The sequence below is a fragment of the Haemaphysalis longicornis genome, unplaced genomic scaffold (assembly GCF_048455015.1).
Source record: "Haemaphysalis longicornis isolate Haplotype H1 unplaced genomic scaffold, Haemaphysalis longicornis Haplotype H1 scaffold_12, whole genome shotgun sequence".
Taxonomy (NCBI): domain Eukaryota; kingdom Metazoa; phylum Arthropoda; class Arachnida; order Ixodida; family Ixodidae; genus Haemaphysalis; species Haemaphysalis longicornis.
In genome coordinates this window covers 26,771,489-26,785,542 of record NW_027526225.1, presented here as the reverse complement: position 1 = coordinate 26,785,542, position 14,054 = coordinate 26,771,489, and the positions used below count along the sequence as shown (strand labels likewise).

At 46.3% G+C, this 14,054-nt stretch overlaps 1 protein-coding gene across 1 annotated transcript; it reads right to left on the bottom strand.

The window, feature by feature from the left end:
- Positions 1 to 1,499: 1,499 nt before the first annotated feature.
- LOC144161537 (uncharacterized) lies at positions 1,500 to 13,814 on the bottom strand. Its single transcript, XM_077692192.1, has 3 exons — positions 13,765 to 13,814; positions 2,329 to 2,711; positions 1,500 to 1,957 (listed from the first exon to the last, which is right to left on the bottom strand). The coding sequence occupies exons 1-3, from the start codon at positions 13,812 to 13,814 to the stop codon at positions 1,500 to 1,502; spliced, it is 891 nt and encodes a 296-aa protein (XP_077548318.1).
- Between the last annotated feature and the right edge of the window lie 240 nt (positions 13,815 to 14,054).

Below are 14,054 nucleotides of genomic sequence, written 5' to 3'. Positions count from 1 at the left end.
AAGCCGCTTGCTGTTTTGATTAATGGTGTGAGTAGTGTCTTGGGACCCGCCGCGGTGGCTCAGTGGCTAAGGCGTTGCGCTACTGAGCACGAGGTCGCGGGTTCGATTCCCGGCCGCGGCGGCTGCTTTTCTGATGGAGGCGAAAAGCAAAAACTCCCGTGTGTACGAGATTTCGGCGCACGTTAAAGATCCCCAGGTGGTCAAAATTAATCCGGAGCCTCCACTACGGCGCGCCTCATCGCCTGCGTTGCGTCGGCGCGTTAAACCCTACAATCAATCAATCAAATCAATCGAGTAGTGTCTTGGGGAATATTCCGTTTTAATAGAGAATTTAATTTTTTCTCCATTGTTGCCGTATTTCCAAGCGCTGGAGTGAACATGTTAATGTAATAGTCACGTTGAGCTTTTTTTAAACCCTTATCTAAATGGTTCCGAAAAAATTTGAATTGCTTTAACAAAACTGGATTTCTTGTTTTATAAATTCGTTGTACAATACATTTTTCTTTCGTATTCTCGCGCCAAGCTCAGAATTAATCTAGGGCTTTGGAATCTTTCGTTTCTGTTTCGCGAGCACAAAAGGAAAACATGCGGTTAAATAGGTTTGAGGATTTTCATGAATTCGTCGTACGCCCTGTTTGCATCACTTTTTCTAAGTACACTCTCCCAAACTGCACTCCAAATTTTTTCGCTGAATAGAGGAAGATTTTTTTCATTTATGCATTGAAATGGATGTGTTCGTTGATGTTTTTGAGTGGCATATTTTTTAACGAGTATACAAATATCGGCAAGTGATCACTGATTTTCGCTGCAATTACCCCACTTCTTAATTTGTCGGAACTTATGTTCGTTATGAAAAGATCGATCAATGACGATGAAGTTGGCGTTATTCTAGTAGGAAGGTTGATCACATTTGAAAGACCACTGGAGGTTAACAGCACATCTAATTTGGTTTGTATGGAATTGTGGCCTATCATATTTATATTCAAATCGCCACCTAAAATGACGTCAAACCTATTTCTACGTAGAACATCCGGGAATAACTCAAGAAAATAGAGAAAAGGTGGTATCATCCCGCTCGGTGGTCGATAGCAGACAGCAATATTATACCATCTACTTTAACACAGAGGAATTCACAGTCGTTTTTGACTGCACAAATTTGTTCTATCAATTCGCAATTGAAACTTTGTTTTACTAAAATACAAAAACCGCCACCACGACTGCATGTGCGATTCATATAGAATGTCTTGTAACACGGAAGACGGAAACATTTGAATAATCGGTAACCACGTTTCGCTTAACATTATCACATCAAAGTCATGCCCTAATTGCTGGAACAATGAAGTTAGGTTACACTCCTTACTTGTAATAGATTGCACATTCAGATGAAAACATTTGAAGGATTTCAAATGTGTCCTCCCAAAAGTAGTTTCAAAGTCATGGGGCAAAATATACGATTCAAGAGGTTTATTTGGCATGTTCATTCATTTTGCTTAGCTAAGTTATGACACCAGCTTGCTTAAGCCACCAACACACGTGACAACTGCAACTTTGTCTCGGTCAGCCTTCCTTACAAGCACTCGTCCGTTGTTGTGCCACACATACTTAAAATGTGCCTCTTTCGCCCAGTTTTTCGCCTCGAAAAGCAGAGCACGGGTTCTTCGTGTCAAGTTTTCTAGTATGAATGGGCTGTCATCGGAGCGAACAAGCTTCTTTCGGTTTTGCCACCAGTTCTCTCGATCTGCAAGCTTGGCAAAGCAGCAGATAATGCCCGGTATGTTATCTCGCCTCGCTGGTAGGCGGTGAATTGTGACTACATCATCCTTCGAAAGGGGCGGAACCTCGAGTTTCTGCGATAGCGCATTTATTTTAGCCAGCAAGTCCTCATTTTTTGTCAATTCCAATCCATGAAATTCTAGGTTCTGTTGTCGGCTCCTCCACTCTAGATTGTCAACTACAGATTCACCCGGCAGGAGGCGGCGCTCCTCCGACAACTCCAAGTGGGAGCGACGTGGACCCCGGTGTGGGCCGTGCATGTCACGCTCGAACGATACATCACGGACCAGTGTGCGGTGTGCGGGGCCGCGAGGGCGACCATGACCCACATGATGTGGGAGTGCAACGACGCGGAAGCGGAAACGAACATTCTACCGCCCCATCTCGCGCGTCCGGTGCGCGAGACGGACAAGGACGCACAGAAAGCCGCCGCGCAGTTTGCGCTGGCGGCGATCACACGCCAGCAGTCGCGGCCGGCACCCCCCTCCTAGCGAGGGAGTGAGAGCCACCGTGACCTTTTAGCCGGCAAATAAACATGTTGTTTCCACCCCCCCCCCTCAAGTTTAGCGATTTCTTTATCTCGAGTTTTAAGTTTGTTTAGCCTGCGATGCATGTCTTTGACGGCCCGTTCATTTTGCTCTGTACGGGCCAGGAATTCATCATATTGCTCACTCATGAACTGCAGCGAATCCTCAATGTTTTCGACCGTTGCTTTCACTTTCAGTACCTGATCTAGCTTTTCATTAATGGTTTTGAGCCATATTCTTATATCTTGCATGTCAGAATCGCTGCTCAACTGTTGAACTGGTTGTGAGCGCATTTTTGCACCTCGGCACGTCGCACAGCGCCAAGCTTTGCAGTAGACTTCGCCCTTTGCTTTGTCAGTCTCTACTGAAATACCAGCACACTTGCCAATGTGGTATCTGCAGTCGCATTCACTACATGCAATAGACACATCACACTCAGTGAATGCTTCTTAGCATTTCTGACACACCACGTTAGAAGACATAGTCACACTTTGGCAGCAACAGCAGCAGTGAAACAAATTTGAATACAGTTGTAAGGTCAAGATAAACACCAACCTGCAAAGATTACGCAGCGAGGCTCAGAAACATTGTCGGTGCTCCTGCTGCCGCTGCTGCCAATGTGACAACCGGAGTGCGCACTTATAGCACGCACACTCAACAACAGCGCCCGCTGATGTAGCGGCGATGTCCCGGTCCAGATTGGGCCCGCAGATATGGATCCCGATGACCGGCGATACCCTGGCCGTAGTGGTTTCCTGCTGCGACGGCGCGTCACGGCACAGTGGCGTTTCTTTAATCTGCAAAGATTACGCAGCGAGGCTCAGGAACATTGTCGGTGCTCCTGCTGCCGCTGCTGCCAAAGTTGAATGAACTTGCCCCTTTCGCCATGAAAAATGTCGTTGCTGAAAATATTAAAGGGACCCTCTAACACTATTTTCAACTCTTCTTGAAATCTTAAATGCTTGCACAACGTAGTACCCCCAATACACCCAGTACTTGGATTAGGGGGTCGCAAAGTACCTCAGCCAAAGTTACTGCTCTACGCCTATCAAATCAGCTGAAAACACGCTCAAAAGATTTTTCTCTTTTTTCCAGCCTTGGGGTTCTTCGACACCTGGAATTACTTCACTAAGGCCATGTAGCGGCTGTTGGCTGGTTTTCCTTCAGTTGCAGCGATGAACGCTTTTTGATAGCAACTTAAAAAACGCCTCGAAAACAAACCAGAAACGGAAGGCATTTCTGGTACGACGAGCAAATAACGCAGTGCCGCTCTCTGCTGGCAAGAACTATAGCTTTCACAGTGGTTTCAGATGCGAAGGAAAGAGTGAAAGCGCTCATCGAAAGTGCTTCAGGGTCCCTTGAAGATTCCGGATCGATGAGACCCACCGCCATTTGAGCTGGTGAGAGAAAAGTCTGCAATTTCTTACTTGTGATTGCTATAGAAGCTTTTGCTCCATTGGCCGCACGCACTAATAATCCATTCACACCCCTGTTGGTCGCCGCTGTAAGCCGGACATACGCAGAAAGTCTTGCATTCGTGCTTCATAGAAGCGCAACTGCGCCACCTTGGATCACCTAGTTTCAACAATGCGTCCCTATTTGTGCCAACTGTTGTTGTAACACAGGGCAACCGATTAGCTGGGCAATATATTTCTCTGCAATAAAGAAACCCGCAAAGACATGAAAGTACTGCATAAGTTTTATTTTATATTCTAGAACTTACATGTAGGGAGAGGCACATTTTTAAAAGAACATGAATGGAGTACCGCGGTTGCACAAAAATAAAATGTCTTGTTAGCACAACAAGCAATATATAGTGCTCCTAATTTGTAGTCTGATGTAAACGTACCTTAGTTTGTTCTAGATCTTAATTGATGGTACACATTAAGGATACATAACTGTTTTGCAGAAAGCATTTGTTGACAGGATTAAGCTCTTTTCTATTCTCTAGCCAGAAAACATTTAAAGTGTTTTGTTTGTTGAACATTGTCTAAAATTGTAGGCAGCAAACGTTTTTACACATCATTTTCTTGAGCCTTCCAAACTCTACATTTTGTGTTTAAAGAAAGAAACATTTAGACCCTCAAACCACACTAAAATGTAAACATAATAAAAGAGAAACGTTCCCTCCTATTCATTCATAAAAAACAACGCACGTTATATATTCCTGGAGTGTTCGAGAGGACAGAATCTAGAGACCAGGACTAAACAAAGTCAGGCCTGCGAAGGACTCGTGATGTTCTTAGCGTTACCCTTTTCTGATGCTTAACGACGGTCGTATACCAGCCCAGCTTACAGCTCGGGATATCGAGTGCGCTAACTGCAACACGTCCGGCCCTGAATGAGCAGCGCGGGAAAACACTCCGTGACGAGGGTGTGTGTTTATAGGTTCGGTGCCTACCTTTACCGAAGTTCTCTGCGGGAAAGGGTCTCGGTGTCCAATAAATTACGGGCCACCACTTTCCTTTCCAAAAAACAATGTAGCCGACAGCACCGCCACTAAAGGGGCACCAATGAAGGTATTTCCTGCCCAGTCGCTCGCTCCTGCTGTGTTAGTGATCGATAAGCGTCACCCGACGCTGCCCAAGGTTGTTATAGCGTAGCCATAGGCGTAATTTCAGTTCCTTTTTTGTGTTTCTCGTTTCCTTTTTCATAGATGATTGTTCGCCTCTTTTTGTTGGTTTCACTTACTTTATTGAGCACTTCTTTTCTGCAAGCTTGCTTGCGAGGTTTTTCCTCGCTTTAGGGGGCCAGTTCTAAACTTACCCCTGCTCTTGAGTTTCAAAAACACTGGTTTTAATCAACAGCATTAAAACAATTCGTAAGAAGTTTCGCCCCTTATGCGGGTGGCATCGTCAGTAGCACACTCTACACCAGTGTTGCGTCGACCCTATTCAGGTAGCAAGAAAAGAAGTCATAGTGGCTAAGAACTTCACTTTGTGCAACCCCACAGGTTGAAATGCAGGAGCACGATAGTCGTATAAGATTTTATTTTCTTAAAAATGACTAATGAAGTCGTTTGTTGGTATAAGAGGTGGCGACAAGGCCAAGTCTTCAAGAGACCTTCCAATAACCCGAGAAATGGAGCTTGTTTTCTTGTACGAGTGCTTTTACGCTGCCCTTGTTTGCATCTTCATACTGTTTTTTTGTTTTTTTTTTATTGAAAAGCATGATGGGCATGACACAAGTTTTTAGTTTACCATTGACCATCGTAGCATCCAATTCAATTATCTGGCCAACTCCGGTAGCCTGAAGTTGAGCTGATGGAATGTTTTTTCTTGAGAAATATATGCTAATTAACCTTTCATTTCTTGCAGGTAGTTTTTGACCTTGTAGGTCGTATCCTAAGTTTTTCAACGGGCAAACAGTCAGACGCATGCGTTTACCAAAGCTTGACACATGAAGATTGACTCCCAGTGTCGCAGAATTCCCACTGGCTTGCATGCACAAAACAAGCGGTGGTTCATCTCCACAGTGCTTGACATGTCCCGTTAGGTTGGACCACGCTGGTACGATCGGGACCTGCGTTTCCTATTCGACTAGAAATGATGATTTCTCGCTCAGAATGTAACCTTTTTCGGTGTGGCAACTTGAATCACATACTTTCACGCCGTAACCAGACCAGGACATATGCGCTGATGTCAACCACTACAACTCCATAAATCTAGCCTCACATCTGGTGCAACTCCTCCCCCGAAAACGGGGAGAGAGCACTGTTCAGCTCGGTGCCTGAACACCAGCTATGGCTGGAGAAGAGGGCCCGAGAAGCCGTATGGTCTGAAGGGGCTCTGTAATAAGGAATACTGCTCCAGATCCGTTTAGTGCTCCTCCTAATCCTCACAGCCATGAACCTGCTGGACCACTTTCTGTGCAAAATTAGGAGCCTATGCTTCGGAATGTCACTTTTCAGCATAAAAACCTTGCAGAGAAGTATTTCTTAGACGCGCATCGCAGGAGACGCGCAGAATATAAGCTTTGCAGGCAACCTTAATCCTGGGTAGTCCGACCAGGAATCTGATTAGCGAGTTTTAGCCGACCGTTTTTACGCTCCGCTCCGCTCCGATAGCAAGCGGGAGTGCCATTGCGCATGCGTGGCGCGCCCTACGGCGAACGGCATTGGCTCCGGTTGCGTTGATCCTGCCGCCGATACCGGAGCGGACCGTTTAAAACGGTTAGGCAAAACGCTCTGTTATCGCACCTTTCCGAACGACAACAGGCATTTCGATGCGATGCACCCACTTAGTCGCGCCTCAGTAACAGGAAGCTGGAATGTGCGAGGAAAATGGCAGAAGAGCTGTATTAAAGCAGAGGCTCAAATGGTTACGTAGAAAAGATCATTCAAGGGAAGTTAGAGACTTTTTGGAACACTAGGATGTTTCCTTATATTCTCACAATAAGCTGAGATAAGCCGCCATAAAAAGTTTCAGTGAAGTTGAGTATGACTATGGGGTTGTAATTACTAACGCCTTACCGATGTTTTAGCATTCAGCTAAAAAAACATTCACCCAATTTTTTTTATTTACACATTGCCGTACGGATTGTATATATGCATTACGTTTAAAACAAAGTGTATAAAGAACTTCTGCCCGCGGAATTCTCTAAACACCAAACGATTCAGTGTAGCTTCAGTTATGAGCACGGCAATTGTTCATTGATGGCATGGAGGGCTTCGTAATTATTCAGCTTTCGATAAGTGCCTTGTTTCAATGTCCTTGTTCAATGCACGTACGTTGTCTACGTAATTTTTGTAATGTACATAATCTACATAAGTTCGTCGTCCAGCAACCGCTGCACAACGTACTGTAGTATTCCTACGGTGTTCAATTTCAGATTTTCGAGTCATAAACAGAGCGTCATCATAGACATTTGCTTCTCTGTAGTACAAAACCCTGTTTACCCCAACACTGCTTCAAGGGTGTTTCCTCCTCCTAGCATCCTCCTCAGCTCCCCCACAAGAAAAGGAATAAGTTTCGCCGTTTCACGCAACGATTCACGTGAGCATACCGCTTCCACGCTGCCTAAAGCCCCTCACGGTGGTAAACGAGTGTTCATCGCACACCGAAGGCCAGGGCGATGCCGGAACGTGCACGTCAGCTTGCCTCCATTCGGGAATTCACGCCCGCTGAGCGGGGAGTGTCAGCGCTCTGCAAAGAGCTGTCGCCGCGCCCTAATCTGGTTAGGACACCGCCACTGCTGTCATGGTGGTTGGACCCTCCCAAAAAAAAGCGGGTTGTGTGCAGCCTTGCAGCTAATTATAGGTATTATTGGGTTAGCTGGCTGAGTTCTGGGAGAAAAAGTCCACCCTTCTAAGCGCAAAAGGCGAGTACGCTTTGGTCGAGAAAGAAGCAAGACAGAAGGGCCCCGAAACAGCTTTCTATATGAGCGTATTTTAAGCGTGCTAAACTGAGAAAGGGGTGATTGAACGGTGTGTTGTACAGTATGATGTCTTGTATAGCCTTTGAGGAAATTTGAGAGCATGGGTGCTGCAATTTTGTTTGGGAAGCAGCTTTTGCACAGGCGGAGGTATCAGGTGAGCGATTACCCGCAGCTTATTCTGTGAGCGACTGAAGCACTATCGGTCTAACGCATCCTTGTCCGCACTGAAAGGTGCCTTTCGGACATTTACGCCTCTTTCATATGCCTACTGTCGGCTGTGAAGAACCTGAACGAGGTTCACAGAACGGTCAGCGTTTTACATGGGAGTCCTTGCGGCTGTCAGTTTTTCTAGGGGCCTGTATGTTCGCGTTTGAAATGCTTAAACGTATTTTCACGCTGGGAGTTTGCTTTTGTAAGGTTTTCAAGTCATGTGCCCGCACAGGACCGCATACAATCGAGCTGAACGGCGGGTGGATATACCGGATGGATATGCTCGAACCGTGAATGTAAATTTTGCGCTTTGCACGTGTGCAATGGATATACCGAAACGACTAGCTTCTCACCTTGTCGTGATTCCGAGATTCAATGTAGGGGGGCGGGACCTTAAAGGGGCACTGACACAAAAATTTTGCATCTTGTTTTTTTTGTTGCGATAAGTAGCTAGTGACCTACTTATAACCTGTAGAAACCTCATTTGCTTCAGCGTGCGACGGTTGTTTAATTAGAGGCATTTTCAATGCGGCCAGTCGCAGTTTCGGTTTCAGCGAGTGCCGCGAAAGGATGGATTTTGTGGATTTTGTATGAACAAAGCTGACCACGTGACCGTCGGAGGGATATCACAGAGCAGAGCCACCGTAGCACTGTCGAATCCGCATCGACGGCAGTTTCTGCGAATGCCCCCACGTACTGATCTCGTGAGGCGCTTAATTAAAAAGCGACCGTGGATGTGACGCAGGCGCTGCGAGTGCAAATGCTACCGCGGCTAAAGAACGACGCGCGACGCTCGAGACGGTGGGTGGCAAGACGCGCGCTGGGAGCAGCCGGCCGGTCTGCCTACAGGTCCGCCTACAGATGTGTTCGGCTCAGCCCTGCGGCGGATATTCGAGTGCCGCTCTCGTAAGCGGTGCAGATGACAATTTTTAATGCAACCCGCCATCGCATCATTAACTCCTTTCTCATGTAAGCCACCATGGTCGGGACTTGGGGACAATTTCGTGCAGCGGTAACAAGCTGTCACTCGAGCTACCTGCGCCGGCCTGGGCCACTTCGCGGCCGTGGCCGCCGCCTGCACAGCGACCGTGCGGCTAGCTCAAGCTTTTCGTGCCTCCGGCGCGTTTTCGCATCCAATGGTAATAAACAGTAGTAGAAACAGAGTGCCTGGAATCGCTGTAGAATTTTGGTCGCGGCCAGCTGCCCGGTGAGCTGACGAAATCACGGCGCCTCCGCCGCCAACGATCGGGTCGTTCGTTCTCGAGAGCAGAAGCTCCGCCCTCCGGCCCTCCGATTGGAGCGGCGAGCCGGGCGAGCCGGCCGAAAACGCCGGTAGTGCGGAAGCGGCAAACACAAACTCGTGACGTGTTTGGATGTTGTTTATTTACAATTGCGCGTGGTCCTCTGCTGGCTGCTCGGTTGCGTTTCGCACACTTCAAAATTGATTTTAAATATGTTCTAGGCTGTATTCGCCGCTGATATTTTGCAGATGATGTATATGTGTTCCCACCAATCTATCTCCGAAGTTATCTCGTCTTCAAAATTTTGTGTCAGTGCCCCTTTAAAAATTTACAATATCAGGTGTCTCTGTCCAAAGCCACCCTCTGGAAGGCTCTGATACTTACCTTCCATGAGAACAGGATCAACAACGCCAATTCTCACGTAGCAACAGGCGTACGCGGCGACAAGTTCACTTCAGACAACGCAGGAACAGCCTCAATGGCCGCTTGAGTTGACTTGTCCTTTGTACATCAAAGAAGACGACCGTAGGTGCTCCACCAGTGCACTTATTCGCCGTGTTGGCCACACCTCCTTTGTTGAAGGTGAAGTGGTCATCGATGACGAGGTGGCGTTACGAAGTGCTACGGTCGGTGCGACCCTCACAGCAGCCGTCAGCAGCACGTGGCCAGAGGACCGACGTGCTTGCTCGTATTGTTTCACGCTAGAGATATTGGCTACCTTCCGCGGGCTTCCTTTGGTCTCCAGATAATCTGCAGGCCATGCCAACAACGTTGGAACTGTACCTATGCGTACAGCCGGAATACTAATATGGCATATTTTTCCGTAACACTGAATTCGTCTTAATGTGGTTCCTGAGAACATTTCGTTTTCAGTTTATTGAGTATCACTTGCTTCGTAAAAAACACCGAAAGCAAGAAAACAAACGAGTTAGTGATTTATCCATAGTGTCGTAAAGGCAGAAAAATTTGCCTAATTATGGAAACACGGTTCAATGGGCTCAAATTATGAGATCAAACTCAACTGCAGTTCCATAAGAAGTGAGCTGTACAAAGAGTATTCCTGTTTGCAAAGAAGTAAAAGTTATAGAGATGGAAGGCCCGAATTCACTGCCATCAAGCCCACGAAGTTCATAAAAACGCCAATCTAAACAAATATTTACTGGTATCGTCACTAAAAACATTGGAGAAGGCTTTATTGCAATGAATTAGCCCTACGAAGTGCGTTTACCGTGGCACGCTTCCAGGCGTCTAGTATTCTAAAGATCGACTTTTTGCCTGCCTAATATGAAGCGATAAAGTCTTAATTAATTCCTACATGACTACACAAGTCCAATATTGGTTCTATAAATTAAGGACGTGTTTGTGTGATAAAGCAGCTATATATCGATTTCGAGCCCTACTTTGGGTAGCAGCTCCCAGATGTTTCGAATCAGAGCAGCGAGTAATGAGCAAAACTTGCTTATTCACGGTCGCCCAAACATTTTACCCGCACCATTTCCCCTTTTTGAAAGTGGCGGGAGAGGAGACCTCGGCGGTACCCATTTTCTGGACGCCGATCTCAAGCAAGGGGTGTCCCATCGAGCAAAGCAGAAAGAGCAGGACTGGTGGACGAAGTCATTTGAGCCGTTGGAATGGTGGCGTGGGACGACGAAGCTCCATCAAGTGACTCGCTTACGCGCCTTCAATTTGCTTAAGTGGCATAGTCCGACATCCATATATAACAAATAAAAAGTACCAGGAGGGGGCAATTGAGCTTTATTTAGCGAATACTTTATTTCTGATACTGTACACAGGCCGAATTCACCCGATACTTACCGACCTGCTTTTTCTGCATGGCTGCCTATATTGTTCCGAAGTTAAACGAGATAGACGTGGTAATGGCTGAGAACTCGCCTCAAATTGCTGCTATTGCCAATCTCATTGGCCCCCACGTGATCGTCTTTTCCTTCACGCATTTCTCCGCTTGAGTGTGATTTTAAAAATTCATGAAAAATAGCACCGAATCTGCTAGCGTTGCTGCAAATGTGGAAATGCGATAGCTTTCTGCCAGCCCTGCCATTTAACTGCCTCGGCTGTCTCATCCACCCACCTCCCACGCTGCTCCGCTACTGTCTCGTTCGTCTCATTGGAGGTTTGCGGAGTTCAGTTTTCCCGCGTTCACATTGCTGGCGCACATTTTTCTGAGAGTGTTGGGGCTGAGCGCTCGACCCACAAGTGCGAGCCTCCGGTGCCAGCAGTGTTTTCATATTTTTGTTTAAAACATTGCTTTCAATGAGCTTTACATAGTTTACTCATTCAAAAATTTAGCACAAATAAACTTGTAACCAAAAGAACACTGCTAATAACAGTTATTTATAGTCGTTCTTGTACAAATACCTTTACTATAATTCCTACTGAACAGTGTTGTAAAATATAGAGCACGTTTCCAGATTTACGAGATTGAAAGTGATTTGCCTAAACAAACTTGGCGCTCACGATTTCTTTCAACTTCGGCATGGTGGCGCAATCGAGGGACATACCGAGCGACAGACAAACCAAAACTTCCACGTTTGAGTGGCCCAAGAAAGACTACCGTCTTTAAAAACGGTAGTATTTCACCTGAAACGCAAAAATAAGTTTAGTTTCGTGCCCGTATACAGCACTTGTATCAACTGGGAACCGAAAAGCTCGTTCTGCCAAAATGAAATCCAGCTGATGGAGCGCCGAATCCTCGGACTCCCGGTCGAATCGGCCTCTACGTAGTCCTCTTTCTCCGCGGCGCTCAGAAGGCGGAAGTCACGACTCCCGTAGCGGCCTTAGAGTGACGACCTTTTTCTCCGCTTAACGGCGAGTTTTGGCAGAGCACGAGCGGCACGGATAGTGCCGCAGTCGGCTTTCATTTTCGTTGCTTCTTTTCACTTCCTGTTCGCAGTGTCCTGTACCAACCGCCTCTTTTTTAGGGACGAAGCACCTTAAGGGCGAGGCTTGTCTGTCCGGCGTCCGGCGTTCGTGCTCAATACACAGCACCGCGTAAATCGAAACATCTGTGAACAAAAAGTTCGCAAAAGGTTAACCAGAACAAAATAAAAGGTTCACAAAATGTTAGAGAGAGAGAGAGAGAGAGAGAGAGAGCGTGAAAGAGAGAAAGAAAGAGAGAGTGAGTGAGAGAGAGAGAGAGAGAAAGAGAGGAAGAGAGAGAGGGAGAGAGAGAGAGAGAGAGAGAGAGAGGAAGAGAGAGAGAGAGAGAGAGAGAGAGAGAGAGAGAGAGAGAGAGAGAGAGAGAGAGAGAGAGAGAGAGAGAGAGAGAGAGAGAGAGAGAGAGAGAGAGAGAGAGAGAGAGAGAGAGAGGTGAGAGAGAGACGCACAGCACCGTGTAAATCAAAACATCTGTGAACAAAAAGTTCGCAAAAGGTTAATCCAGAACAAAATAAAAGGTTCCCAAAAGGTTAGAGAGAAAGAGAGAGAGAGAGGGTGCTCTTAGAGAGCCGTGCTGCGCATGCGCGAGGAGCATTTAATTGAATTTAGATTTGGATTTGGATTGAATTGTATGGGATTGGATTGAAATGGATTGGATTAGATTGGATTGAATTGAATTGCATTGTATTGGTTGGATTGGATTGGAAATCGTTTTAGCAGCAGTAATTACTCTCACGGGTGATTTACGGTAAGAAGGATCCCCAGTGCTTCGCCCACTCATCATGATTCACTTTGGAGATGCGTGAATTTTTTTATCATGATCGAGATAAGGACCCACCTCCGCGATATTAAAAGTTAGAGTACAGCGCATTCCTCTCTCTTCTCTCAGCAAGCTTATTTCCAAGTCCTTATCCTCAGACCCCTCACGAGGGGTGAAACTTTCAGACAAGACAATAAAAATCGTTTACTGGTTTTGGAAAGCTCTCAAGACCTAGAACGGAAGTCTACACGACAACGGTCAGAAATATGGGTACCGTAGCGGGAAAGATGCAGTGGTGCATTGTTACCTTCGTTCAAAGTACAGCCGGATTTTGTTCTTTTTGTGAGCCTCTATAATTCGCAATAAACGAATTACATTGCATGTCATCGTAAGGAATAACAACCAGCTGTGGGTGCAGCAATTCTACAGCACGTAAGAGGCCCCTTGCATCACTTTTTAACATTTTTTTGAAAATGGTAGGTGAACGCGTCTGATCGTTAAGTTGGGTGCCACTTAATACCCGATCAAGATACTGCTCCGCTATGCACCACAGACTAAATATAAATTAACTAAAAAATGTTTGTTTATTTTTGTGTCAGAAACTGATTTTCGAAAAATGTGGAAGGAAATATGAGCAAACACGTACTGCTACGGCACAGCAGATCGCTTTCGCAAGTGTTCGACTCCCATCAGAAAATACCAAAAGTACGAAGTAATGTATATAAATCAATGAATTGGAAACCCTTCACAGATACGAGGGAAGGTTGGAACACCTTTAAACGCAGAAGGGCTAGAAGCAGAGTGGAATATATTTCTTATTCACAATTTCCCAAGCCAAGTGAAACATCGTTTATGTGCCACGAAAAACAGCTGAGAGACACCTTCACGGTTTTTATGGAGACTAGATTCAGCTACGAAGTCCTCGGTATCCCCAATAGAGAGCGGGAATGCTTGATTGGGTCGCCACAGAATGCTTCCTTACCTGGCCTCAGCATACCTGTTGTGGCGATTTTCATCATCAAAGCTGTTCATTCTTGTAGTTCCCCTGTCGAACATTTCCAGGAAAAAAATCCAAGAAGAAATACTAAGAGCACGTGAACGGCGCCTCGTGAGGAGCACCCGGCGTCGTCCAGGCTTACGCGTAGGCTTGCTTCACGTGAAGAGCTCGCAGAAAAATACAAAAAAAAATACCGAGTGCAGTTGAACGTGCGCCTCATGAGGAGTTCCTGGCGACGGCCCGCCTGACCTTCGAGGACACTCTGCCCAGCGTTG

Excerpts from the sequence above, each read along its gene's own strand:
- LOC144161537 (XM_077692192.1), bottom strand. The coding sequence starts at position 13,814 with ATGAACAGCTTTGATGATGAAAATCGCCACAACAGGTATGCTGAGGCC. Across the intron at positions 2,712-13,764 it reads AACAGGTATGCTGAGGCCAG|TGAATGCGACTGCAGATACC; the intron begins GTAAGGAAGCAT and ends TATTGCATGTAG. Across the intron at positions 1,958-2,328 it reads AGAAATCGCTAAACTTGAGG|CTGTAGTTGACAATCTAGAG; the intron begins GGGGGGGGTGGA and ends TGCCGGGTGAAT.